Source organism: Mus musculus, chromosome 2 (genome assembly GCF_000001635.26).
Source record: "Mus musculus strain C57BL/6J chromosome 2, GRCm38.p6 C57BL/6J".
NCBI lineage: Eukaryota > Metazoa > Chordata > Mammalia > Rodentia > Muridae > Mus > Mus musculus.
Window position 1 is genome coordinate 164,785,759 of NC_000068.7, and position 25,138 is coordinate 164,810,896.

General features: G+C 49.3%; 3 protein-coding genes across 19 annotated transcripts in view; 2 read left to right on the forward strand and 1 right to left on the reverse strand.

Annotated features, from left to right (window-relative positions):
- Snx21 (sorting nexin family member 21) lies at window positions 1-8,052 on the forward strand. Of its 10 annotated transcripts, XR_003949535.1 has the most exons (5): window positions 1-566; window positions 940-1,097; window positions 5,784-5,810; window positions 5,955-7,269; window positions 7,823-8,052. XR_003949535.1 is itself a non-coding variant. In XM_030246444.1 (4 exons), exons 1-4 carry the CDS (start codon window positions 308-310, stop codon window positions 6,627-6,629), a joined length of 1,119 nt encoding a protein of 372 aa, XP_030102304.1. In that variant the 5' UTR covers window positions 1-307; the 3' UTR covers window positions 6,630-8,052. The 10 variants fall into 10 exon arrangements, 9 of the variants coding, with proteins under 9 accessions (XP_030102304.1, XP_006498593.1, XP_006498591.1 ...); XM_030246444.1 differs by having other exon boundaries at window positions 5,955-8,052; XM_006498530.4 differs by having other exon boundaries at window positions 55-566; window positions 5,800-5,810; window positions 5,955-8,052.
- The window catches only part of Acot8 (acyl-CoA thioesterase 8), a 27,452-nt gene continuing 9,323 nt past the window's right edge, over window positions 7,010-25,138 (reverse strand). Inside the window, exons 1-6 of one of the 8 annotated variants that reach the window (NM_001362756.1) lie at window positions 18,932-19,123; window positions 17,239-17,375; window positions 13,962-14,187; window positions 9,894-10,051; window positions 9,324-9,421; window positions 7,010-7,252 (exon numbers count right to left, since the gene is read on the reverse strand). In NM_001362756.1, coding sequence (NP_001349685.1) covers window positions 7,193-7,252; window positions 9,324-9,421; window positions 9,894-10,051; window positions 13,962-14,187; window positions 17,239-17,375; window positions 18,932-19,059 — 807 coding nt within the window. In that variant the 5' untranslated portion in view covers window positions 19,060-19,123 and the 3' untranslated portion in view covers window positions 7,010-7,192. Of the gene's footprint in view, window positions 7,253-9,226; window positions 9,478-9,893; window positions 10,052-13,961; window positions 14,188-15,584; window positions 17,376-18,803; window positions 18,902-18,928; window positions 19,410-25,138 lie in introns of those variants that run through there. The other 7 variants (NM_133240.2, XR_001781109.2, XM_006498829.2 and 4 more) reach the window with 7 other exon arrangements.
- Zswim3 (zinc finger SWIM-type containing 3) overlaps window positions 19,356-25,138 on the forward strand; it is a 17,014-nt gene continuing 11,231 nt past the window's right edge. Inside the window, exon 1 of the mRNA NM_178375.2 lies at window positions 19,356-19,673. Coding sequence (NP_848462.1) covers window positions 19,519-19,673 — 155 coding nt within the window. The 5' untranslated portion in view covers window positions 19,356-19,518. The remainder of the gene's footprint in view (window positions 19,674-25,138) is intronic.

Below are 25,138 nucleotides of genomic sequence, written 5' to 3' on the forward strand. Positions count from 1 at the left end.
GGCGGCAGGAAGCAGCGAGGCGGCGCCGTGAGCTGCCTGGGCGGAGAGCCTCTTAAATCCGCCAGGCTGCTGCACCAAATCCCGGGAGCCCGCCCCGAACGCACTTGGGACGCGGTGGGTGGAGGCGCGTCCCGGCCTGCGGGAGGAACAGGGCAGAGGCCGGCCTCCCGCACGTCCCCAGCGGCCGCGGCCCGTGGGCGTGGCCTCTTGTGCCACGCCCCTGACACGCCCCCGGGTCCCTCTCCGGGCGGGGGTCCCCTCCCTCTTCAGCCCTGGACCCAGCGTGGCGCGCTCCCCCCTGGGTGCCATGGCCTCGCGGCTCCTACACCGGCTGCGACACGCCCTGGCCAGCGATGGCCCCGGGGAGGCGGCGGCGGGCCCAGAGGCCGAGCAGTTCCCTGAGAGCTCAGAGCTGGAGGACGATGACGCCGAGGGCCTGTCCTCCCGCCTCAGTGGCACCCTCAGCTTCACTAGTGCGGAGGATGACCCTGACGACGAAGACGAGGACGACGAGGCGGGCCTCGACTCGCCGCCCTCAGGAGACGGGGCATCGGGAGAAGACGCAGGCGAGTGCGGGAGGACAGACAGGAACCCCGGGGCTCGGTTAGGCCTCCCCGCTGGACGCGGTCCGAGGGCATCCTGAGTTTTCTCTCTGAAACTATTGACACTATAAGCTCTTCCAGACACGGTTTGGCTGTGTGACCTTGACTCACAACACTATGGGAATCACACCATCTCGGGTTTTTTGTAGATATTAAATGCACAGGACCAGGGAAACAAACGTGTGTGCTAGCTGCTTCGGGTGGAGGTTTAGCATCCACTGTAAGCCAGGCGCTGGGGTGAAGCACATCTCGCTTCTGTGAATGAGGTCATGGCATTTTGTTTACGTTAACTCTGGAGCTAGCCACCCCCATAATGACGGGTCATGTGCTTGTGCAGAACGAAGTCCCCCACCTGATGGACAACGGAGCAGTCAACTCCTGGCCCGCCAGCTGCAGGATTTCTGGAAAAAGTCTCGGAACACCCTAGTTCCACAGAGGCTGCTCTTTGAGGTGACCAGCGCCAATGTTGTCAAAGACCCTCCCTCCAAGTACGTGGTGAGTGAGGTTCCAGGAACCCTTGAGCAGCGAGTCTAGATGTCTAGCTGAGAGAAAGGAAATAGCACAGATTTTGGGGCGGGGGTCGTGGCCATGCAGTTATAAAAGGATGTCCTTATTTTACACCTGGGGGAACTGAGACCAGATGAGAAGATGGGTGTCAACTGAACACGTCCTCAGGCAAATGACTTAGTTTCTCTAAAACTGAGAATGTGGCCTTAGGAGTTGCCTCCTGTCCTAGTCTTGAGGTTACGAGAACTGATGTGTGTTTCTTTCTGTACCCTGTGGGTTTCTGTCAACCGCAGCAGGACACAGTATTGAGACCCAGTGGCATGGGTCAGGATTAAGGAAATGGGCTTTGGATCCAGACCAGTCTTGATTCACATCCCCTGTGTTTACCAGTGGCTTCCCCTTGGGTGGGTTCTGTGGCCTCAGTGGCCCCCAGTTTCCTCTTTTGAGCAATAGGCAATACATGGGATTATAATAGGAGGTAAATGAGGCCAGGCGCAGGGAAACCTTAGCATTGTCTGGCACTGTGATAGATTAAAACTGTAGCTGTATAGTGTCAAATTCCCCAATCTGAAATGCTTGAAAATCTGAAGCATTTGAGTGTCCACGTGAGGCCGCAAGTGGAAAATTCCACACCTAACTTCACTTGATATGTGTGCAAAATGTAGGCCCATTTAAAAAATATTGCACAGGGACTTGAAAGGCTGAAGCAATAAGACTGCCCCCAAGTTCAAGGCTAACTACGGCTACATATTTAGATCCTGTCTCAAAAAAAAAAAAAAAAAAAAAAAAAAAGCCAAACAACAAATTGGAATGTATCTCATTGATATAGCAGCTGCTTATAGTGCTGCAGACCTCTGAGCTTTATCCCAAACCCCGGAAATGATAGGGAATTGCCCGGAGCTGAGTGTGCTCATGCAGTTCGGAAGTAGAGCAAATGTGTCAGTTTAAGGGCAGTCCGGATACTAAGCGAGACCAGCTTGGGCTACGGAAAACCATGCCTGTCTCAAAACAAACAAAAGCCAAACTGCCTTCAGGCTGTGTCCATAAAGTGCATCAGAAATTCGAGTTTAGAAGATGTAATGAATGCTCGGTGGACCGGAGCGCTGGCTCGGTTCTGCATAAATGGGTGTGGTGGTGGCTCATACCTATGGGCCCAGCACTTGAAAGGGGAGTCGGGTCAGGGGTTCAAGATCACCCTCAGCTACAGAAGCTCAAAGCCAGTCTCCTGGAAGACATGAGACCCAGTCTCACACTATTTATTTACTGTACTGATCCTGTATTTAGACTTGAGTCCTATTTCTCTAAGAAATATATGTGTGTGTGTATATATATACACATATGTACATATATATGTGTGTATGTGTGTGTACATATATATGCAAATATTCCAAAATCTGAACTATTGATTTCTGATCTTGGATAAGGGATATTCAGCCTGTATTGTTATTTAACTTTAGATTGGCAATGTCAGGTATGGAGAGGCTGCTGCAACCTCCTGGTGAATCCGCTCTCCAGCATTCCCACCTCCAGCACCGTCAGGGCTAAGGAGTAGAGAGCAGTCTGGAGCCAGGCCTAGAGTCCCTGTTTCCCTTGCTGTGTGAAGGGAAGAGACTGGCAGAGAGACAGATCCACCGGGTTCTGCCCCCTTCAGGTCTGAAACCCATCTGAGCTAGCTGGTCCTGGTCTGCCCTGACAGTGACAACTCCCAGCTTGTCCCTTCCTTCTTCTACCTCTGATTCAGCAGGACAGGGGCCCTGGAGGCCTGGCCCGCATCTGGGTCCCTCCACCCTTCTCTGTTGCTGTTAGTAACAAGGACCACACCCATGACTGCTCCACTTTGTTCAGGGAGAGGTAATGCAGGCTTTAGATCTTGTTAAGCATCAAATCCCATGCATGCGGAGTAGATGCTGTACCACCACCTACACACTCCTAGCCCCTGACGGTCCAGTCTTAAGTGGCAAATGTTCCAGAGCTCAGAGGTGGGTAAGGGGTCATGCACAGGAAGGAGATACCAAGGGTCAGTCAACAAAGAACAGCTCTCTCAGAAAGGAATGTGCGTGACCCAGGAGACCTAGGTGAAAAGCCTTAAAAAAAGGGGGGGAGGGGTGGCAGGGGCCATCTTCTGTCCTCTCCTGTGTCTAGAAAATGAAGCTTCCTCCTCCGTACAGTGGGCATCCCATGTCTCCATATTTCTTCCCCTGGAGGTCAAGAGTAAGGGCTTTAGCATCAGGTCTCAGAGCCAGGGTTGTGCCCTTCACTCCCTCTTGGAGCCTGCTTCCTCAGCTGACAGAGACCAGAGACTGACCTTGCAGGGCTGTTGATGGTTAAGTGACAGCAGGATGGAGATGTGTGGTCCAGCACGAGGCAGTCGACAGAACAGCAGTCACACCATGCTGTGCTACTGCAATGGAACCCATGGCCTCACACAAGTTAGGAAGATCGTGGTCACTGACCTACAGCCGAGCCCCAACAACCACAACCACTGTTACCTACGCGGATAGGAAATGGTCTTTGGCAAAAATTTAAAAATAAAAATAGAAGGGAAGAGTGAGGAATAAATATGATCAAAGTAGGTTTTTTTTTTTGTTTTTTGTTTTTAGATTTATTTATTTATTATATGTAAGTACACTGTAGCTGTCTTCAGACACACCAGAAGAGGGCGTCAGATTTCGTTACAGATGGTTGTGAGCCACCATGTGGTTTCTGGGATTTGAACTCGGGACCTTTGGAAGAGCAGTCGGCGCTCTTAACCACTGAGCCATCTCGCCAGCCCTCAAAGTAGTTTTATATGTACATAAAATTCTTTAAGAATAAGCATGTTAGCATTTTAAAAATCAACTTATATACATAAAAGATTGATGCAGAGCAGCTCTTCCTACAGTGTGTCCTGTGGAAAACACCTTTTCTTAGAGTTGTAGAAAAACAAGAAAAGAGCGAGGCCTGGCGGGTGGGTGTTTGTCCAGTACTTGGGAGATGGAGGCATGAAGATCAGGAGTTCAAAGCCAGCCTGGGGAAAAAAAAAGAAAGGAAACAGTATCTAGTCTGTCTGTTTGAACAATACAGGGCGGATGGGTGTGAAATGGGTTTTTGTTGTTTTAATGCACTGTGAATCTTCAAAAAAAGAAAGACCAGGTAAGCCTAACTGGAATAACGGGGCTACTGGCAGCCCCATTGGATATACTTGGGGGAAATGTCTGGATATGCTGGGTAGCCCTTTAATGTGGACCCTTGCAGGTGCCCCATTTAAACCGTCAGCTTGGCATCGATCCTCATTAGTCCTAACTGATCCTTACCTTGGATCTCGGATCTGTGGGGACTCGGATCTGTAGGCATCCTGGTTAGTGTTTACCAAGCAGGAATCATTATAGCCTTTGGTTTCCTTGAAAAAGCTCCTAGGGGGTCAGGGAAAGGGCTCAGCCCGAAAAGGTGTTTGCCTGACAACCTGAGTTTAACCTCCAGAACCCATGGTGGAAGGAAGGAAGGAAGGAAGGAAGGAAGGAAGGAAGGAAGGAAGGAAGGAAGGAAGGAAGGAAGGAAAGAAACGAGCAAGCAAGCCATTTATGGTGCCTTATGCCTATAATCCCAACCCTTGGAGCTAAGGCAAGAGGAACACCAAAAGTTCAAGGCTAGCCTGGGCTATAGAGACCTTGGATTACTGCAGAGGGCTGGCAGTGTGGCTTGCTTCACTGGTAGAGTACCTGGCTGGCACACACAAAGCTCTGGCTTCCATCCCCCGCTCTGCATACACTGGGTGTGGTTGGGTAATCCTGTAGTGTCAGCACTTGACTACAGAACAAGCTTGAGGTCAGCCAGGACCCAGGAGACTCTCAAAAACCAAAACACCGTCTTGCCAAACTAAATAGCCCAGCACTTGTCATGACCCGATGACCTGAGCTGTCCTCAAATCTCATGATGGAAGAGGAAAACAGAATCCTGAAAGGTTTCCTCTAACCTCCATTTGTAAACTATGGCATCAGACTCGGGTGTGTGTCCAAACACAACAACAACAACAGAGACAGACAGACACTAAACCCAAAACAAAAACAACAAAAAAAGAATTGAAGAGGCTGGGCATGGAGTTACATTCCTTTAATCCTACCGTTCAGGAGGCTGTGTCAGATTGTGAATTAGAGGCCATCATGGGCTACACGGTGAGACTGTCTCAAGGGACAAAACCAGAAAGGAATCCGAGAGCATCAGGAACCACCCTGTTTCTGATGCAGTGTACTCCAGTGTGCGTGCGACACCTAGAAACCTTGAGCACCAAAGCCGGGCATCCCTGAGCAAAAGTGGCCTGAGCCTAGGAACTTCTAACCAGAGCACAGGAAGATCTGAGACCCTGCTCTGCCTGGGTCACAGGAAGGAGGCTGACTTGCGGTTACATGAGTCCCAATCCATCATTTTTGCTACTGAGGCTGTCTGAAGACCCATCCTTTGGTCTGGTGTGAACGAGCTTGGCCAGTAATGTATCCAGAGTGGCACATAGTTCCTAGCTGGCTCTCAGAAGGCTCAGACGCCCAAAAGAGGGGTCTGGGTTTCAGTTCACCCCTGGCTTTCCTAAGGCTTTCCCAACAACCAACTCCCAAGGGGCTGGGCATTTCCCGGAGCAGTAACATGGTGGCAGCCCCAGACATTGAAACTCATTTCTGTCTTTTTTCCCCCATGCTACCTTGGGCCTGGGTCATTTCAGAGGAGCCTCAGGTAAGGTAAGGTAAGCTCTGCAGCTTCCTCCTAGCCAGTCTCAGAAGAGGTGAGGTGGAAGAGCAGAGCCCGGAGTATGGACGGGAGGGAGGGAAGAGACCCACCGAGGTTTTACATCAGCCCTGACATCCACCCTTCCTACAGCTCTACACCCTCGCCGTGATGGGCCCAGGGCCACCAGATCGCCAGCCAGCCCAGATCTCTCGCCGATACTCGGACTTTGAGCGGCTGCACAGAAACCTGCAGCGGCAATTCCGGGGCCCCATGTCTGCCATCTCCTTTCCCCGTAAGCGCCTGCGCCGGAACTTTACTGCAGAAACCATTGCCCGTCGCAGCAGGGCCTTTGAACAGTTTTTGGGCCACCTGCAGGCAGTGCCAGAGCTACGCCAAGCTCCGGACCTGCAGGACTTCTTTGTGCTGCCCGAGTTGCGGCGGGCACAGAGCCTCACCTGCACTGGTCTTTATCGTGAGGCTCTGGCATTGTGGGCCAACGCCTGGCAGCTGCAGACCCAGTTGGGCACCCCATCTGGCCCAGACCGTCCCCTGTTGACTCTGGCTGGGCTGGCCGTGTGCCATCAGGAGCTGGAGGATCCCGGGGAAGCCCGAGCCTGCAGTGAGAAGGCCCTGCAGCTGCTGGGGGACAAGAGACCCCATCCTTTCCTGGCACCCTTTCTTGAGGCCCATGTCCGGCTCTCCTGGCGCCTGGGCCTGGACAAACGGCAGTCGGAGGCCCAGCTCCAGGCACTACAGGAAGCAGGCCTTACCTCTACCCCACCGCCCAGCCTCAAGGAGCTGCTCATCAAAGAGGTGCTGGACTAATTTCCTCCTGTCTTAAGGCCATGCCTAGGAGACAGGCTGGCCCAGGTTAGGGGACAGGGGCTGAGGACACAGCAGCTGGGAGCCTATTGAGTAGTTCCAGAAAGAGTCTGCAGCAGACTGAGGGGAACTTTATTATGCCAGACAGGACTCCGAGCAGGCTTTGGCTGGGGTTACCCTAGGATAACACCAGGAGGAAGTCTTGGCATGGGCTCTTCAGCCTACCACAGCTGGAGGCTGTGGCCAAGGTCAGAATCAGTATGTCTCTGTATCCATGGGCCTCTAAACCAGTGAAACAGTTTGGTGAAGGGCTGGGGACTGCGACTGTAGTCCTGGAAGTCAGAGGCACGGGGAGGGCTGTAGTTCTATTAAAGGTCAGCTACTCCAGTGTTAGCAATCTCTTTATTGTATGTAAGAGGCAGGAAGCCCAGCTCTCAACTGTGACTCCTGCCTCAGAAATGGCAGTGCAAAGTCCTTTTAGCCCCAGGCCGAGCCAGGCATCTTTCACTATAGCTTACTCTCTGACACCTGAGGCTTCAATCGGATCACACCCTCCTGGGCACAGGTCACAGCAAGGACCCCATCCCGACGCCACAGCCGCCCATGCACCAGCCCTCGAGAGCCACCTGTAAGCAAGGAGAAGGTGAGATGGCCCCTGCTTCAGCACAAGCGTGCTTTGCCTGCAAAGGATCTGACACAGGGCAGAGCTGTCCCCATACAACCGCACACTGGAACATCATGATTCCAAAGTGCCAAGTGCCCCTGTGTGAGCCTATTATAGTCACCGGGGGTTGGAGGGATCCTCACACCCCAGCACCACTTGATGGTTTAAAAGCACTTTCACGTATCTGCTCACTTCTCAAAAAGATCAGAGGGGCTCTGACAAGTCTCCAAAGGCTTGGCCAAGCAGACTGCCACATCTCTGGCCACCTGTCAGAATCCCATTCTTTCCTTTCTGACACACAAAGCCAAGTCCTTCCAGCTGGTAATTCACCCACACCACCACAAGGGGGAGGGTGCACCTGAGAGGATCTAGAGCCCTCAAAGTGTGTGGCCTCCTTTCTCTATCTTTCCCTTGGTGGCTCTGAGCCTGGCCTAGTTATCCTCAGGAGGCTAGCTTCAGGTGACACAGCAGAGCCCACTGAGGTCTGCTTTAGCCACAGGGTGTGAGCGTCACTCCCTGTCCTGTTTTCCAGACAATGACACTAAAGTACAACCAGGCTCAGGAACTCGGCCCCGAGGATCAGGCCAAAGCTGACTGAGTGTCCTAACTTCAAGGTCACGAATCCTGCGCAGCGATGGTGTCTGTACTCGAGTAACCCTTTCCTGACCATAAGGAGCAGCTTAAGCTTCATCCATTTATAAAGCAAAGCTTTTCTTCCTTTGAAGTGTACTTTACTATAAAAGAAGCCAGGTTCTAACAGGAGACTTTGTGGAGTCTGGGTTTCTCTCTGTCCCCTACAAGGAGCATCTAGAAGTGGTGCCCCTACAGACCACAGTGCCCTGCCCCACTGTGCTAACTCACAGAATCACTCAGGGAGCTCCTTAGAAATACAGTTTATAGCCAGGTGGTGGCAGTGCACACATTTAATCTCAACACTCAAGATGCAGAGGCAGATGGATCCCTGTAAGTTCAAGGCCAGCCTGGTCTACAGAAGCAGGTTCCAAGCAAGCCAGAGCTACACAGAGAAAACCTATCTTGAAAAACCAAAACCGTGCTGGGAAGTGTTTAATCTCAGCACTTGGGAGGCAAGGGCAGGTGGATTTCTGAGCTCGAGGCCAGCCTAGTCTACAGAGTGAGTTCCAGGACAGCTAGGGCTATACAGAGAAACCCTATCTCAAAAAAAAAAAAAAAACAAAAAAAAAAAACAAAAAACAAAACAAAACAAAAAAAAAAAACAGAAAAAGCCAAAAGCCCAGTTTTCTGAGGCTGTAACTCAGTTAACAGGGTGCTTGCCTAGCATACAAGGGGCCTGGATTCGATCCCCGCAGTCACCTTCAGTTACAGAGTGAGCTCAAGGCTAACCTAAGATACATGTGACTCTAAAAAGACAAGGCACTTTGCTGGACCTGCTCCAGGACCTGCGGGGGCACAATGCAATCTGCTTAGAAACAGCTCCCTCTAGTGGCAGTCTGGTGGCTTCTGGGGTTTAGATGGTGCAGTCTAACATAAGCCTATTTATCCAGATGAAAAAACCGAGAAGCAGGATACAGTGGCTCCCAGCACTTGGGACGTGGAGCCAGGAGGAGCATGAATTCAAGGCTGGGCTCTACTCCATATAGAGCTCAGGACCAGCAAGGGTACATGAGACTCTGGTTGGTTTCAAAAATCAAAACCAAAAGAAGCTTCAAAACGGATTTGCCCAAGTTCACACAGGGGATCTAAAGTTGCCTGGCCACCTGTAATGGTCTCAGATAAAGTCAGTCGTTCCTGGATGTTCCTAAATTTTTGAGGACAGCACAAATACTAAGAGGGGCCACAGTGCAAGAAGCCTGTGCAGCAGCCCCAGGAAGTGGCGAGAGGCAGAGAGGCAGCATCATCTAAAAACCAAGCAGGTTCCCTCTCATCCTACAGACACGGACCCTGGGCCCACACTCACCAGCCCAGGGGCTCTCACACTCGTACAGCATCCAGTGGTCGGCTCGGAATGGGGCATGAAACCACATGGAGTGATCCAGTGACGCCATGAAGTTCACCTTATACTTGGACTGGTGGGGCAGCAGTGCTGTACCCAGGAAGGCGTAGTCAGAGATATAAGCAGCCACACAGCAATGCATCTTGATGTCACCTTCCCCTGCAACAGGTCCCAATCCCATCAGCCCTGGGCTCCTGGCTTTTCCAGCTCAGGACCTGCAGGGAGGTGGGGGAGAAAGGGGCTGCCATACACAAATGAGTCATTGTGCAAGGGCACCTGACCCAAGTAGGGGCTTTGTGTGTAAGGATAAGGAAGGACTAAGAGAGGACAGAGGTAAGTTAAATGTAAACCCGCTCTTCCCAAGTCTCTCGCCCCAGCCACTCTCTCTGGTCCTAGAACCAATTTGCACAAAGACATCCATTGTTAGCTGCTGACCTAGGTAAGAATTTCAGCATGGTAGCTTGCTTCTCCCCAGAAAGGTCCAACAATGGTTCTCATGTTAAAGGGTAAGGACTCTGGTAAGAGATTAGGAAACAGGCCAGAGAGTGGTATAGCCAAGCCACAGAGGGCAATGAGTGTGGCAAGGCCTAGACTCCTGAAGTGCATTCCTCCGAATTGTGGGTCATCTTACCAATGTAGCCCCGGGCACGCACCCAGAACATCTGTTTGGGCTCCAGTGCCTGCAGCTGGGTCAGGGTGGGTGGGTTCACCACCTTGATCTCAATAGGTACCTCCTGGGCAGCAACTCGGTTCAGCCCCACTCGATACTTCTTGTGAAGGTTAGGGTCCCTGGAAGTAAACACAGGAACAAGGATATCCAGGGAGGTGGGGCGTCTCTCTGCTGCCCCTCTGATCCACACCATTTGCCACGGGGGCTCTGCAAAGCCTCCTCATGGTGCTGACAAACAATATAGTCTATGAATCCCTTCCCCGTCCCTTCAGCCTTGGGAAGTTAGTCATCTCTCTGAGCCGATTTTTCCCTCCTGTAACATGACAGTAATAATGTGACCTGTCTCATAGCAAACAGACACAGCTAAGGCCTAGGCACTGATCCAAGCACTGCACACAACCACAACTCAAGCCCTGACACAACGTCATTTGGCAAGTGTGGTCAGCTGGTAAGAGGTGAGCACAGGAACCCAGGTGGCTTGCTCAGAGCATGGAGGGAGATCTGGTATCAGGCAGTTCATGTATCTAACCACTTCATCACTGGACATTCCAGAGACCTCCTGATGTGTCTGCATTCTCTATCTAAGCAGTCGGAAGCACTGTGCCGGGTGACACCACTTCCATGGAACCCTCAGTACTTAGTAGGCTCTGCCGCTCCCACCCACCAGTCTGGTGGACTGTTCATCTGTACTGTCCACAGTGGCAGCCACTAAGCCACATGAGACTAAGAACCTGCAATGTGGCTGCTGTACCCAGAGAACAAGATCAATGAAGAGTGTGGGATGAGGAGCCGGCCTAGCATGCACCAAGCCCTGGGGAATTTGATCCCTAGCACCACACACACAAAAGAACTGTTCGTTCTATTTCATAAGCTTAAGGCAGCCTATAGGGTCATTACTACCTTATTGAGGAGCACAGTCCTGAAGTCAGGCTCCTTTAGCAATGATACATTATTTTTATTTCTGCACACACGAAGCCTCACACACCCCTACATAGCTAAGTGCCATACACCTCTTACTGAATTCTCAAAGCAACCTTGAGGTGGGAGTTATGATTAGCTCAAGTCATAACCAAATGTATGGATTTAAGTGGGTGAGCATTGGCCCAAACTCACACAGCTATCAGGGACAGAGTCTAGACTTGAATCCTGGCCATTCAGTCTCCTGAACCCACACCCATCCCTCATGCCCTGCTGCTACCACCCCAGTATCCAACACAAGCAACATAGCTGGAGAAATGACTGCTCCCGTATGAAGAATCTAGGACCATGCGAGGTTGGGGGATGGAAGGTCCCATAGCAGGTAGGTACTAACAGAGGCACAGACTCTGGCCAGACTCCATGTGTGTCTGTGTCTAGATCCAGAGCCGAAACTTAATTCAAACTTTATTCGTTGTGATCTCAGTGAGAAATATGTTACCAAGGAAGAGTCAAAATATCGAGAAGACACTAAAGTGAAGATACTGAGCAGCGGGCCACGTTCTGCAGCAAGGTCCCAGAGGAGGGCCTCATTCTGCTATGCGTTAACTCCAAAGCTGCTGCACCATAGGCCTGAAGCAGGGAGGGCAGCAGCCCAGGACTGGAGGTGGCCAGTTATTTACCAAGTAGTTGTAACAGCCGTTTACTGTTGGATTCAATCATTTACTGTTGCATTCAAGAACTGAGAATTGAGGGCTGGTGAGATGGCTCAGTGGGTAAGAGCACCCGACTGCTCTTCCAAAGGTCCCGAGTTCAAATCCCAGCAACCACATGGTGGCTCAAAACCATCCGTAGCAAGATCTGACTCCCTCTTCTGATGTGTCTGAAGACAGCTACAGTGTACTTACATATAATAAATAAATAAATCTTTAAAAAAAAAAAAAAAGAACTGAGAATTGAACCTAGGGTCAATTTTTATGTGAAGGTCAGAGACAACCTGTGGAATCAGTTCTCTCCTCCCACCTTTACATGGGCTCCAGGGATTGAACCCAGCTCATTCGACTTGTATAGCAAGCATCTCTTCCCGCTGAGCCATCTCACTGGCCCCAACCAATATTTTAATAACAATAAAGCTACCCCTTGCCTGTGCTGGCTGAGTGTAAAGCTCTGCCCAAAGCTTTGCATTATGATCCCACATGCACATGTGCTAACACTGAAACTGAAGTGGCTCAGAGGCCTCTTGCCCTAGATGCACTGGGCTCTAATATCTCTCTTTTTTTTTTTTTTTTGCTCCTATATACTGTATATAAAATACATACATTTCTGTATACATATATATCTATATATGCATATATGTATATCTGTATATATAGACATATCTGTATATATTGATATATATGTGCATGCAGTACTGGGGATGATGAATCTAGAGTCTTGGGCATGCTAAGCACACGCTCTATCAGAGTATACCTCCCAGACCACCACACTTTGCAAGAGTAGCAAGTGCTCTTAATGGCTGAGCCATTTCTTCAGACCACCCCCATGTTTTTGAGATAGGGTCTCATGTAGCCCTAGCTAAACTGGGACTCTCAGAGATCCATCTGTCTCTGCCTCCCAAGTGATGGGATCTAGTTTATACTTTGACTACATACTCAAGACCTACTTAGAGGCTCCCTGGCCCACTCATGAGAAGGAGCCAGAGCTTAAAAACACTGCCCTGGGACTGCATGAGGAAGGGGGCGAGGGAGGTAATGTGGGAACATGTAATAAAAATACAGTAGACACATGCATGAAGCTGTCAGAATGAGACCCATGACTTCATACAACACACACTGATTAAAATAAAAACGTGGGCTGGCGAGATGGCTCAGTGGTTAAGAGCGTCGACTGCTCTTCTGAAGGTCCAGAGTTCAAATCCCAGCAACCACATGGTGGCTCACAACCATCCGTAATGAAATCTGATGCCCTCTTCTGGAGTTTCTGAAGACAGCTACAGTGTACTTACATATAATAAATAAGTAAATCTTAAAAAAAACAAAACAAACGTGGGCTGGAGAGATGGCTCAGCGGTTAAGAGCACTGGTTGCTCTTCCAGAGGTCAAGAGTTCAAGTCTCAGGAACCACATGGTGGCTCACAACCACCTATAAAGGGATCTGATGCCCTCTTCTGGCATGTAGGTGTATATGCAGACAGAGCTCTCCTATATTTAAATAAATACATACATAAATACATTTAAAAATAAAGAGCGGGCTGGGCGTGGTGGTGCACGCCTTTAATCCCAGCACTTGGGAGGCAGAGGCAGGTGAATTTCTGAGTTCGAGGCCAGCCTGGTCTACAGAGTGAGTTCCAGGACAGCCAGGGCTACACAGAGAAACCCTGTCTCGAAAAACCGAAAAGAAAAAAAAAAAAAAAAAAAGAGCGGGCAGGCGAGATGGCATAGAGGCCTGAGGACCTGGGTTCCATCCTCCGAGCCCAGGTAAAGGTAGAAAAGAGAACAGACTCCACACAGCCATCCTCCATCCTCCATATGCTGTGGCATGCATACTAATTTTTTAAAAGGAAATGGAGAATAGTATAGAAATAATCAGAATGTATCTAAACTGAGTCATCTTAGTACTGTCTTCTTTTTTATTTAAAGGCACGATCTCTCTACATAGAGCTGGATGGCTGGGACCCCCCCATGTAGACCAGGCTAGCTTGGAACTCTCACAGACTTTGCCTGTCTCTAAAGGCATGCAGATTATGCCAGGGGCCTAACTGTGGATTTTTTGTTGTTGTTGTTTTTTGGGTTTTTGTGGTTTTTTTCGAGACAAGGTTTCTCTGTGTAGCCCTGGCTGTCCTGGCACTCACTTTGTAGACCAGTCTGGCCTCGAACTCAGAAATCCACCTGCCTCTGCCTCCCAAGTGCTGGGATTAAAGGTGTGTGCGCCACCACTGCCCGGCCTAAGTGTGGTTTTTACTATAGGTCAAAGTAGTGCATGTCTTAGGTCTGGAGTGTGGCTCGGTGGTAGAGCACACCTAGTGCACACTAGGATCCTGGGGTCCCATCCATAAAACCATAAAAACTGAAGAAGAAAAACAAAACCCACTTCTCTGGAATCCGCAGGCCTCACCTTAAGTACTGGTCAATGAGGGCCTCGTGATCCAGCAGGTCTTCTGGCGGGGGCACGGAGGGCATGGAGAACTGGTGCTGCAGCGGGCTGGGCTGCATCTGCTGGAAGGAGGCCTGGCAGATGAAGATGGCCTTGCCATGCTGCACAGCCTTCACGGCGCGCACTGAGAAGCTGGCTCCTGTCCGTATCCTCTCTACGTGGTACAGCACTGGCACTTTCGGGTCCCCTGCAGTGGACATAAGGGGTACAGTGACCCTAAGTAAATCCACGGGCCATCATCGTCGTCATCAGTTAGTCAAACAGCCACCCTTGCTCTACTCATCCTGATGTCTTGGTTGGTTGGCTGGGGTCTTTGCTGTTGTTGTTGTTTTGGTTGGGGGTTTTTTTTGTTGTTTTTTGTTTTGTTTTGTTTTTGAGACAGGGTTTCTCTGTATAGCCCTGGTTGTCCTGGAACTCACTCTGTAGGCCAGGCTGACTTCGAACTCAGAAATCCACCTGCCTCTGCCTCCCAAATGCTGGGATTAAAGGCGTGGGCCACCACACCTGGCTCTTGTTGTTTTGAGACAGGGTTTAACTCTATAGCCTAGGCTAGCCTGGAACCCAAATCCTCTTGCCGCTGCCTCGCAGATGCTAGAATTACAGGTGTGAACTACCATACCATCGTCTTTTCATTCTTAACGACAGACTTCTCAACATGTTGCTGTCACGTGCTTTTGGCAGAGACCCAGACAGGCATGGGAGTGGGCCGTGCCTATAGCAGAGGATCAGGGAATGTGCTGGGTGCACCCGGACTAGAGGATGTGGGTCTTCAGAAGCTGCAGGTGAACCGTGGAGAAGGGGACACTTATGTGATCGGTTAGGGACACACATTTGACCTTCTCCCCTTGGTACAATCAGAAACTGGTAAAATTAAGAGAGCTGTCGGGGGTGGGTGGCTATGGGGGACTTTTGGTAAAGCATTGGAAATGTAAATGAGCTAAATACCTAATAAAAATGGAAAAGGAAGAAAAAAAGAGAGAGCTGTCGGTTAAGCTGTCAGTTATTAACCAACTGGCTGTGTGGGGCTGAAGAAGGTGAGAGGGTCACCCTCATGCCTGCTCTGGATACACCTCCAGCCCCACGAAGAGTCACTGAAATGACCAGTATACTTCCTGTCTCCAGGGCTTTAGCCTTTCTCTGTGTATAAATAAACGCCAACCCCTTCTGCCTGCCTGATTGGAACACTGTTTCTTCTCCTTCCTGCTTTTTCTTTTTTAATTAAATAATGAATTAATTTATTTGAGTCAGGATCTCACTGTAGCCCCGCAACTTCGTAGAGGATAACATCCAATTCCCAGAGATCTGCCTGCCTCTGCCTCCCAAGCACTGGCAACTTATTCTACTTTTGAAATGAAGTGGTCCCTGATTTTAGAATCAAAACTAAAGCCAATTAATGTATTTAGGCACCAGTCCGTAATGCTAACATGCAGGAGGTTGAGGCAGGAGGATTAAATCCCAAGCCAGACTTGGTAATTTAGCTTAAAAACAAACAAAACCCAGTAGGGCATCTCTTTAGCTAAAAGAATCACAGGATAAGAAGGCCAGGGTTGGGCTGGGACGAGGTTCTGTTGGTACAGGACTTGCCTAACATGAAGGAAATCCTGGGTTCTACAGAGCAGCAAAGGTTTGGTGGTACCTATAATCCCAGCACCAAGGAGCTGCAGGCAAGAAGATCAGAACATTAGTTAGAGACATCCATGGCTACACAGCAAGCCTGAGGCCAGCAAGGGACACATGAGGCCACCACTCTGCAAGCAGCATGCAAGTGCTGAACTACATCGCCAGCCCAGACCAAGGGTTTTCAATGAGAAGTCCCCCGTATCTGAGCACAGAGCTTAAAGAGTCTAAGAGATCCTATTGAAACATCTCTGGTCCCACCTCCCCTCTGTTTCACAGATGAGCTCAATCTTAGCCAAAGAAGGTAACCTCATTCAAGATTACTGTGCTAATTACTATAAAGCTGAAACTGAATTTCCAAACCTCCCACCTTCTATCCCAATAGCAGTTTACAGCCCTATGAAGACTTAGCAGTCTTGACACTAGAAGAGAATAAAGAATGAAGAGAGCCAGGTATGGAGGTGCAGGCCCTTACTCCAAAACACTCAGGAGCCAGAGGCAGGCAGAGCGCTGTGAATTCGAGGCCACCCTGGTTTGAATGGTGAGTTTCAGGCCAGCCAGGCTAAATAGTGAGACCCTGTCTCAAAACAACATAAGCAAGGACAGTGAGGCGCTCGTGAGCTCAGAGCACTGTCTGCTCTTGCAGAGGACCTGTTTGGTTCCTACTGCCTACAGGGTGGCTCACAAGGCCTAGTAACTCCAAACTCCTGCGTACCCACTGCCTCTTCAGACAGCAGGAGAGCAGCGTGGAACTCATTTAGGCATAGACATATACACATCTATCTCTCAAAAATAAGCAAATACATACATACATATACATATTTTTTATAAACGAAGGAAGGTTGGGTATGGTGGCAAAAGCCCTTAATCCCAGCTCTTGGGAGGCAGAGGCAGGCAGAAAGAATGAAGAAAGAACAGAGCCCGGCCTGAGGTCATAAAGGCTGAGGCCAGCCAGGCCTACACAATGAGACCCTATCTCAAAATCAAATCAACCAAGAAAGCTCCAGGGAAGACCCACTGAGAGCAGAGAAGCATTGGTCCACGTCATTCAACAGAATATGGAGCTGGAAAGATGGCTCAGTGGGTAAGAGCACAGACTGCTACTCCAGAGGTCCTGAGTTCAAATCTCGGCAACCACGTGGTGGCTCACAACCATCTGTAATGGGATCTGACGCCCTCTTCTGGAGTGTCTGAAGACAGCTACAGTGTATTCACATAATATAAAATAAATAATTTTTTAAAAGAGTTTTAAAAAGAAACAGAATATGCACTTAATGAGTCTCAGTGAGTGTGATATGGATGCAGGTTGTTTCCAGAGCCTGTCTCAGCCTCCCAAACTGTTGAGGTTGCAGACCTAAGCCAAGTGATGGGCTCCCTCCCTGCTTGTTCTGGTCCCTGAGATAGAACACAGACCCCTCCTGGTGCTAGCCAAGTGTGCTAGTACTAAGCTGCATGCTCTGCCCCTCAGGTACCTTTCAGGGAATCATCTCTCTCTCCCTTCTTCATCCTCCTCGCTAACTCTCCTCCTACCCTTGAGTTAGCCTTCAAAGCCAGGAAAGAAGAAGTAACCACTGGGCTACCAAGTGTGGCTGCAAGCAAGGCGCCAGGGTGCGGGGTTTACCTGCCCGGACAAAGTAGCAGTGCAGGGAGTGGACATGGACGTCTTCACTCACAGACTTGGCTGCAGCCACCAGGGCCTGGCCCATAATTTGACCCCCAAAGAGCCGCTGGGAGGTAGGTACCCAGTAATGCCTTCCTCTGTGGAGAGAGGAAAGTGGAAAAGACTTGAGGGGCGCTGTGAACTCCGTAAGCCTCCAGTAAAGGGTTTAAGGTTACTTGGGTCCTTTTTCAGAACCCGAGGGAGGCCAACGAGTCTGCTCTCGAATCTCTTACATCACCGCACAAATCTTTCGTCCACGCATCTACCCAAGCTTTCTGTGGACTTCAAACAGAACATAAGCGCGAGCTCCCTCGTTTACAGCAAGAGTACAGGAAGCATGTCCACACAGTTCAACCCTTACCAACCCTGGGAGGTCTCAAGTCCACAGCTTCCCCGCCCCAAACCAGGGAAAGGGAGAGGCCAGAAGTTTGTTGAGGCCTTGAACAGACATGAGGAACTCCAAAAAAAACAGATCTGGGACTGGGTTGTGTGGATGAAGGCTTGCTGCTGGCACTCCTTAACCATGACAAGGCAGCTCTTCCAGGAACTAGTTTCAGAGCTAAAAGGACTTCAAGACTTCCCATATAACTCCCTTAAAAAAAAAAAAAAAAAAAAAAAAAAAAAAACAGTCTGAGGTTGTGAAACTGAATGCAGATTAATCTAGCCGAAATCAGAGGCGCTGCCGGCTACCTGCAGATTAATCTAGGTGAAAGGGCTTGCCCAGTGCTGGAGCCTGAACCCTGAGTCCTAGCACTCAACCCTGAGATTGTCAGTTTTTTCTTTACAGAACAATTTGAAAAGCGCTCCTGGCCCAAGACAGTAATTACCTAGCTGGAAGAACGATAGCTTCTGATAAAGTCGTAAGGGCTGCATGGGTCAGAACTGTCACTGAACAGGCATGGTGGTACACACCTTTGAGCCCAGGATTTGGGAGGCAGAGATACACTGGCCTCTGTGAGCTCAAGGCCAGCCAGGTCTACACAGAGTTCCAGGTTAGCCAGGGAGGGCTATACAGAAAGCCTGTCTCAAAACAAAACAAGACAACCAGCTAGACCTGGTGGTGAACTCCTGCCAGCGCTTAAGAGACAAATGAAGGTGGATCCCTGTGGGTTCCAAGCCAACTTGCTGTGTATATATATATACTCTCTCTCTCATTCTCTCCCTCTCCATTCATATATATATAGTGAATTCCAGGTCATCCAGGACTATATTTAGTGACATCTTGTCTCTAAACAAAACAAAAAAATTGTTACAAACCCACTTCAGTGAAAGATAAGTAATGACTTACCAGACATTAAGGGATGGCTTGAACAAACGAACACACACGCACACTCAGTCTACCAGATTAAGCTGCCTTGTGGGGTAGCGGAGTCTCTGTCCCCTCTCTCCCTCTCTCCCTCTCTCCCTCTCTCCCTCTCTCTCTCTCTCTCTCTCTCACACACACACACACACACACACACACCTTCCCCCCCCACCCCCCAGATCGCCTCCTGAAGAGGAAGCAAGGATGGATGCCAGGGACATGCCTTCTAACTGCAGCAGAGCTTGCATCCAACTCTTAACCCCAGAACTGAGGTTCACAGGGAGATGGCAGTAATCGCGACTCTATACTGAAAGAGGGGTGCGAGCCTAGTTCAGAGGCGCTACCGGCTACCTGTAGAGATCTTCATCTAGCGGCTCGAGGTTGAGCACGCTCGTGACCAGCACACTACGGAGGTCCCCGGAAAGGTCGCCGCGGTCGGCGTCGCCATGAGCATCTCCCAGACCCTCTGGCGCTGACATTTTCACTGCTGGCTGCGGTTGAGAGAAACGCGGAAACTTATATAGGCTCCCAGCGCTTCCGGAAGGTCGCTCCAGGGGCCGGAAATCCCAAGGGCTCCGGGGAGCGAGACGCAGATTGTGATTGGTCGATGTGCTTGTCAATTTCAGAGTGGGCGCGGCTAGCTCTATCTTAAGATTGGAGGATATTTGTGTCAGTTTTGGACATCCGCGTGTGATTGGGTGAATCAGCGAGGGGGCGGAGCCTTGGAGATGAATAATAAGGGATGAGCGTCTTTCCTCTTCTGTCACTGAGCAAAGTCGCCCCTAGGTTGCTGTTACCGGTCTCCTCCTGTTCTGGGCTCCTCCCAAGCGCCCTGTAAGCCACTCACTCGGGACCGCAGCTGGGCCCGTGCCAGCCGTTACCCAGTGACCTCTGACCCCTGCCGTGGTTCTAGGTTCTAGGAGGGCCAGTCCCCGGCCATGGAGCTAGGCAGCTGCTTTAAGACCTACGAGGACTTCAAGGAGTGTTTCAGCGCCTACAAAAAGGAGACCAGGTGCTCCTTCATTGTCAGGGACTGCATCTCCGTCCGCTTCCATAACCTCAACAACGGCACCTCTTTCCGCGAGGATATCCTGTAAGGGCGGGGCAGGAGGGTGGGGAGGAGGGCTGCCTGGAGGAGGAGGGCGTGCATGGAGGAGCCACGTTCCCCGTGCCTGCGGAAAAACGAGGGAAACCTCACCGGCGTGGCCTTTGCTACCCGCCGCGCTTGCTCCCACTCCTTCATTCACGAGCTTTCCTGGGAATTCGCAGTAACTGCATCTTGTTGTTTTTCCGTTTTATTTGTTTGTTGAGAGAATCTATCTCAAGCGCAAGGCTGGTTGAGGAGTGAATTGAAACGCCTTAGTAATAATTTCCTCCATTAGCCTCCTCTTTACAAAGCAGTAATGGTGCTCATTGGTTGGTTGGTTGGTTCTTTTCGGTGATTGATTTTGTAAATGATTCTTGAGCTCCAGATACAGCCGTTTTCAAACACCTTCCTTATCCAAGGTGGTGCTCCCTGAGTGCCTTTCTTACTCTGCAGGGCTGTGTGTCAGAATTATTGGTGGTAGCTCCCTGACTCATTTGACTTTAGGGGCTAAAAGCTGATGAAAACGCCAGGGCTTTTAGGGTTCAGGTGAAACAGCCTACTATAAATTTAGCTTTTAGTTTTTCTTTGAAAGAAAGAATAAGGGTGCAGGTTTAGAAGCCCAATGCGAAAAGGTTGAGGCCGGCGGGTCATGAGTTTGAGACAAATCAGTTTGGTTTAAAAAAAAAAATACAGGGAAAGGGGGTTGGTGGTGGAAGCCTTTAATCCCAGCACTCAGGAGGCAGAGGCAGGCAGATCTCTGTGAGTTCGACGCCAGTCTGGTCTACAGAGCAGCTTCCAGGACAGTCAGGGCTACACAGAGAAAACCTGTCTTGAAAAACCAAAGTGGGGAGTTGGGGGGCGGGAGGGAGAGACAGAGAGAAATGGGAAGCAGCCCCGCCCCTTCGTAAAAAGGAAGGTTTGTGTGCCCAGTCTTTTGCTGTGAAATCTAATCATATGAATCAATTTGAAAGTCAATTCAAGTTTTAATTACAACATATAGGCCAACTGAGTGTCAAAATATACCAAAGTTTGAGTCAGGGATTGAGCTCTTTGGACAGTACTTTCCAGACTATAGAGCCTGGCTGTGTTCTGGCTCCATTCTGAAGTCCAGGGTCACTCTTGGGTACACATAAAGATGAATAAGTGTCCCTAAGGAGTTACTTGGACTTAGAAACTAATATGGATGAAAATAACAAATGGGGGGCTGGACTGATAGCTCGTGGGGAAGAGGACTGAGGCTCACGCATGGTGGATTGGCAGCACCTGTAACTCCAGATCTAGGAATCCTTTAAGGGCTCCTGCAAGCACACAGCACACGTACATTCTCAGGCCCACACGTATGCATTGAATGTCTGTCAGGTGTGGTGGTGTATGCCTTTAAGTCCCAGAACTTGGAAGACAGAGGCGGGTCTGTGCCTGTGGGTTGAAGGTCAGCGTGGCCTAAGTAATGAGTTCCAGGGCAGCAAAGACTCCTATCTCAAAAAAAAAAAGTTAATATTATAAAGGAAACTAAACGTCTCCTGAAAATACACTTTTTGATTGTTTGTTTTTTTACACAAGCCCTCTTTATATAGCCTGAGTAGCCCCCAACCCATGGGGATTCTCTTATCTCAGACTCCCAAGTGCTGGGGATGACAGACGTGAACCGCCATGTCTGACTGAGACATTTTCCTTTGTCTTTCTTTCCCTACCAGCACAGCCAAACTATTTACCTAGGATTTACATGCATTGGTTAGTATAACCTAGAGATGATTGAAAATGTATGGGAGGCTATATGCAAACAGCATCTGTGTTATGTAAGAGGTTTGAACAGCTGCGTGTTGGGGAATCTGGAAACCATGCCTCTAAGGGGCAGATGCCTTCAAAGAGATGTTCAAAAGGGGGGATGTGGTAGCTCTTGCCCTATAATCCCAGCACTCAAAAGGATGGGACTTGAAGGCAGCCAACAATACATAGTGAACTCCAAAGCAGCCCAGACTACAGGGTGAAACCCTTCTCCAAAAACCAAATAGGTAAAATATAAAAGAATTATACAGGGCTGGAGAGATGGCTCAGTGGTTAAGAGAACTGACTGCTCTTCCAGAGTTCCTGAGTTCAAATCCCAGCAACTACCCATCTGTAATGAAATCTGATGCCCTCTTCTGGTGTGTCTGAAGACAGCTACAGTGTACTTTAAATAAATAAATAAGTGGGTTATACAAAGGAAAATCAGGCATGGTGGTATACACCTGAGATCCCAGCACTAGAGAGCTGGTGGGTCTCTCTGACTTCAAGGCCAGCCTGTCTACATAGTGAATTCCAGACCTACCAGGGCTGAATAGAGAGACCCTGTCCCCTCTCCCCCAAGAGAGAGATACAAAAGAAATAAGTAACAAATACTGGAGATGCATACAAGGCTTCCCACTGAAATAGCTCCTTTCCCCTGGGCCTATGAATGAATAGAGGCCAGCAGTAGGAGAGCAGTGGTTGAGCACTGAGTGGCAGGCATTTGATGAGACAGACCCATGGGAGTGAAGACACAGATCTGTGAAGAAGATGGCATCCTGTAGCAACTGGGCTGCCGTGCTTGGCAGAAGGCGAGGGCAGTTGCAATCTGTCAGAAAGTCCTTCCCACAACTGAGGCGCCTGGACTCCGTGCTTTGTGGTGGTACCTTGCTAAGCTACCCCACAAGCAGGTTGTCTAGCACCCAGCATGGCAGTTGTTCGTGGTAGGCATTGATTGTTGAGTAAATGAGTTGTCAAGGGTTAAACATGATTTAGGGAAATGGGTACTGCTCTAAAAAAATATGAATTTAGGCCTTTATTTTCATCTTTAAGGTTTTTTTGGTTTTTGGGTTTTTTTAAAGATTTATTTTCTTTTTAAGATTTATTTATTTATTTACTATATGTAAGTCCACTGTAGCTGTCCTCAGATACTCCAGAAGAGGGCATCAGATTTCGTTACTGATGGTTGTGAGCCACCATGTGGTTGCTGGGATTTGAACTTGGGACCTTCGGAAGAGCAGTCGGCACTCTTAACCACTGAGCCATCCCACCAGCCCCAAGATTTATTTATTTTATGTTTATGAATACACTGTTGCTGTCTTCAGACACACCAGAAGAGGGCATCAGACCCCATTACAGATGGTTGTGAGCCACCATGTGGTTGCTGGGAATTAAACTAGGGACCTCTGGAAGAGCAGTCAGTGCTCCTAACTACTGAGTCATCTCTCCATCCTCATCTTTAAGTTTTAAAGACTCATTTTTATTTATATTTCTGTCTATGAAGGCCAGAAGAGGACATTGGATCCGATGGAGGTGGAGTCACGGGCAGTTGAGGACCACCATATGTGTACTGGGCACTGAAGTCAGGTCCCCTGGAAGAGCAGCAAGTGTTCTTAACTGCAGAGCCATCTCTCCAGCCCCAAGATAAATAGGGGCAAGGGAAGTTGTTCAGGCAAGAAAATGTCTGCCACACAAGCACGGGGAACTGAGTTCGAATCCCCAGTTCTGCTTAAAGGCTGGGCGCTGTCATGTGCTCTGGGTCCCCAGTGTCGGGTGGGCAAAGACAGGTGGTGGATTCCCAGAGTTCTCTGCCTGGCTAACCTAGCTGGATCTGTGAGCTTCAGTTGAGTGAGAAGCCCTGTCTCAGAAAACATGGCAGAAAGGCAGGACATACTGATGCACGCCTTTAATCTCAGCACCACAGAGGCAGAGGCAGGCAGATCCCTGTTTCAGACAGCCTGGTTTACATATTAAGCTGCTACAAACCAGCTAGGCGGCTAAGATGGGGAGTCACAGAGGAAGATACCCAGTGTTGACCTGACATGCACTTCACATGTATACATGTCCTCCTGTCCCTACCTCCCAATCCGCTCCACTCTGAAAGCCTGGTTACCTGAATTGTGATACTTGGGAAGATGCCAAAGGGAGGCCAGGTGAGAGAACTGAAGTAACAATGACAGAGAAGAGAGAAGTAGCAAGCCAAAGCACTAGTGACAGAAAGGAGAGCATTTAATTGAGGCTGACTTACAATTTAAAGGTTTAGCTCATTATTGTCATGGTAGGAAACATGGTAACATTCAGGCAGACATGGTGATGGAGAAGGAGCAGAGAATTCTACATTTTGAGCCTCAGGCAACAGGCTGAGAACTGCCACAGAAAGCCTAGCTTTGAGCATGTGAGACCTTAAAGCCCACCTCTGCGGTGACACACTTTCTCCAGCAAGACCACACCTACTCCAGCAAGGCCACACCTCCTAATACCATTCCCTATAGCCAAGCATTTAAACACATGAGTCTATGGGAGCCCTTCCTATTCAAGCCACCACATATACTAATGAAGAGGTGATTTTAATAAGAACTTCTCCACTATATTCACATGAGCTTCCTTACTAAACAGAGTAAACATGGCAGGTTGATTTAAAGGGCATCCTCTGAGGGTTGGAGCATGTCACAGAAGCTAAGAGCACTTGCTGTTCTTCAAGTAGACTTGGGTTCAATGCCCAGTCTGTAACTCTAGTTCCAGGGCATCTGGTGCCCTCTTCTGACCTCCATAGGCACCAGGCATGCCAGCGGTGCACCCATACATGCAAAATAATTTTAAAATTTTATGTGAAACTAATAATACAGAGATTATATGGATAGCAATGGCAGGTACACATACAGGAAGTTAGGAATTCAAGATGAACAACAGGCATAAGGATTAGGGCAGGCATAAGGATTGGAGGTTGACAGATCTGGAATCAGCTAGCCTTTGTCCATGACCTAGGACAAGAGTTCTAACCTCCACAGCAAAATTTTGTCCTTTAGGAAATGAGGAGCTGGTTCAGTAGTTAGGAGCCCTTGCTGCTCTTGAAAGGAAATTCAACTATAGTTTTTAGCACCCTTGTCAGACAGCTCACAACTGCCTGTTGTCCAACTCCGGGGGATCTGATGCCCTTTGCAGGACTCTGAGGGCACTGTACTCAGTCAAATGGACATATACAGACATGCACATAACTAAAGCTACAATTACTTAAGTCTCTTTGAGATTTTATTTTTATTTTATATGTATTCGTGTTTGCCTGAGTGTATTTCTGTGTACCATGTGCAGGCAGTGCCCACAGCTTACGAGAGAGTGTCAATTCCACTGGTAGGTTCAGTTGTGAGCTTCCATGTGGAAGCTAAGAATTGAACCTGAGTCCTCTGGAAGAGCAGCAAATGCTCTTAACTGCTGAGCTACTGAGCCATCTTTCTAGTCCTAAAAGTAAATCTTACAAACATAAAAGGGAAAGGAAAAGGAGGTAGAGTGGGGAAATATAGCTGAGAGTTAGGTGCTTATCTGTGGAGCATATGGAAAGCCCTGGGTTTGAGCCCCAGCACTGGGAGAGTTTGATGAGAAGTGAGATGCATGTAGCATCCGAATCAGTGACTGTTTGCTGAAGCTGTAACTACAGTGGCCCAGAGAAAGTGATAGGTAGGAAAGAATCTCGCAGGACCAGCAGCACAGAC

Excerpts from the sequence above, each read along its gene's own strand:
- Snx21 (XM_030246444.1), top strand. The coding sequence starts at position 308 with ATGGCCTCGCGGCTCCTACACCGGCTGCGACACGCCCTGGCCAGCGAT. Across the intron at positions 567-939 it reads GGCATCGGGAGAAGACGCAG|AACGAAGTCCCCCACCTGAT; the intron begins GCGAGTGCGGGA and ends GTGCTTGTGCAG. Across the intron at positions 1,098-5,783 it reads ACCCTCCCTCCAAGTACGTG|GCCTGGGTCATTTCAGAGGA; the intron begins GTGAGTGAGGTT and ends ATGCTACCTTGG.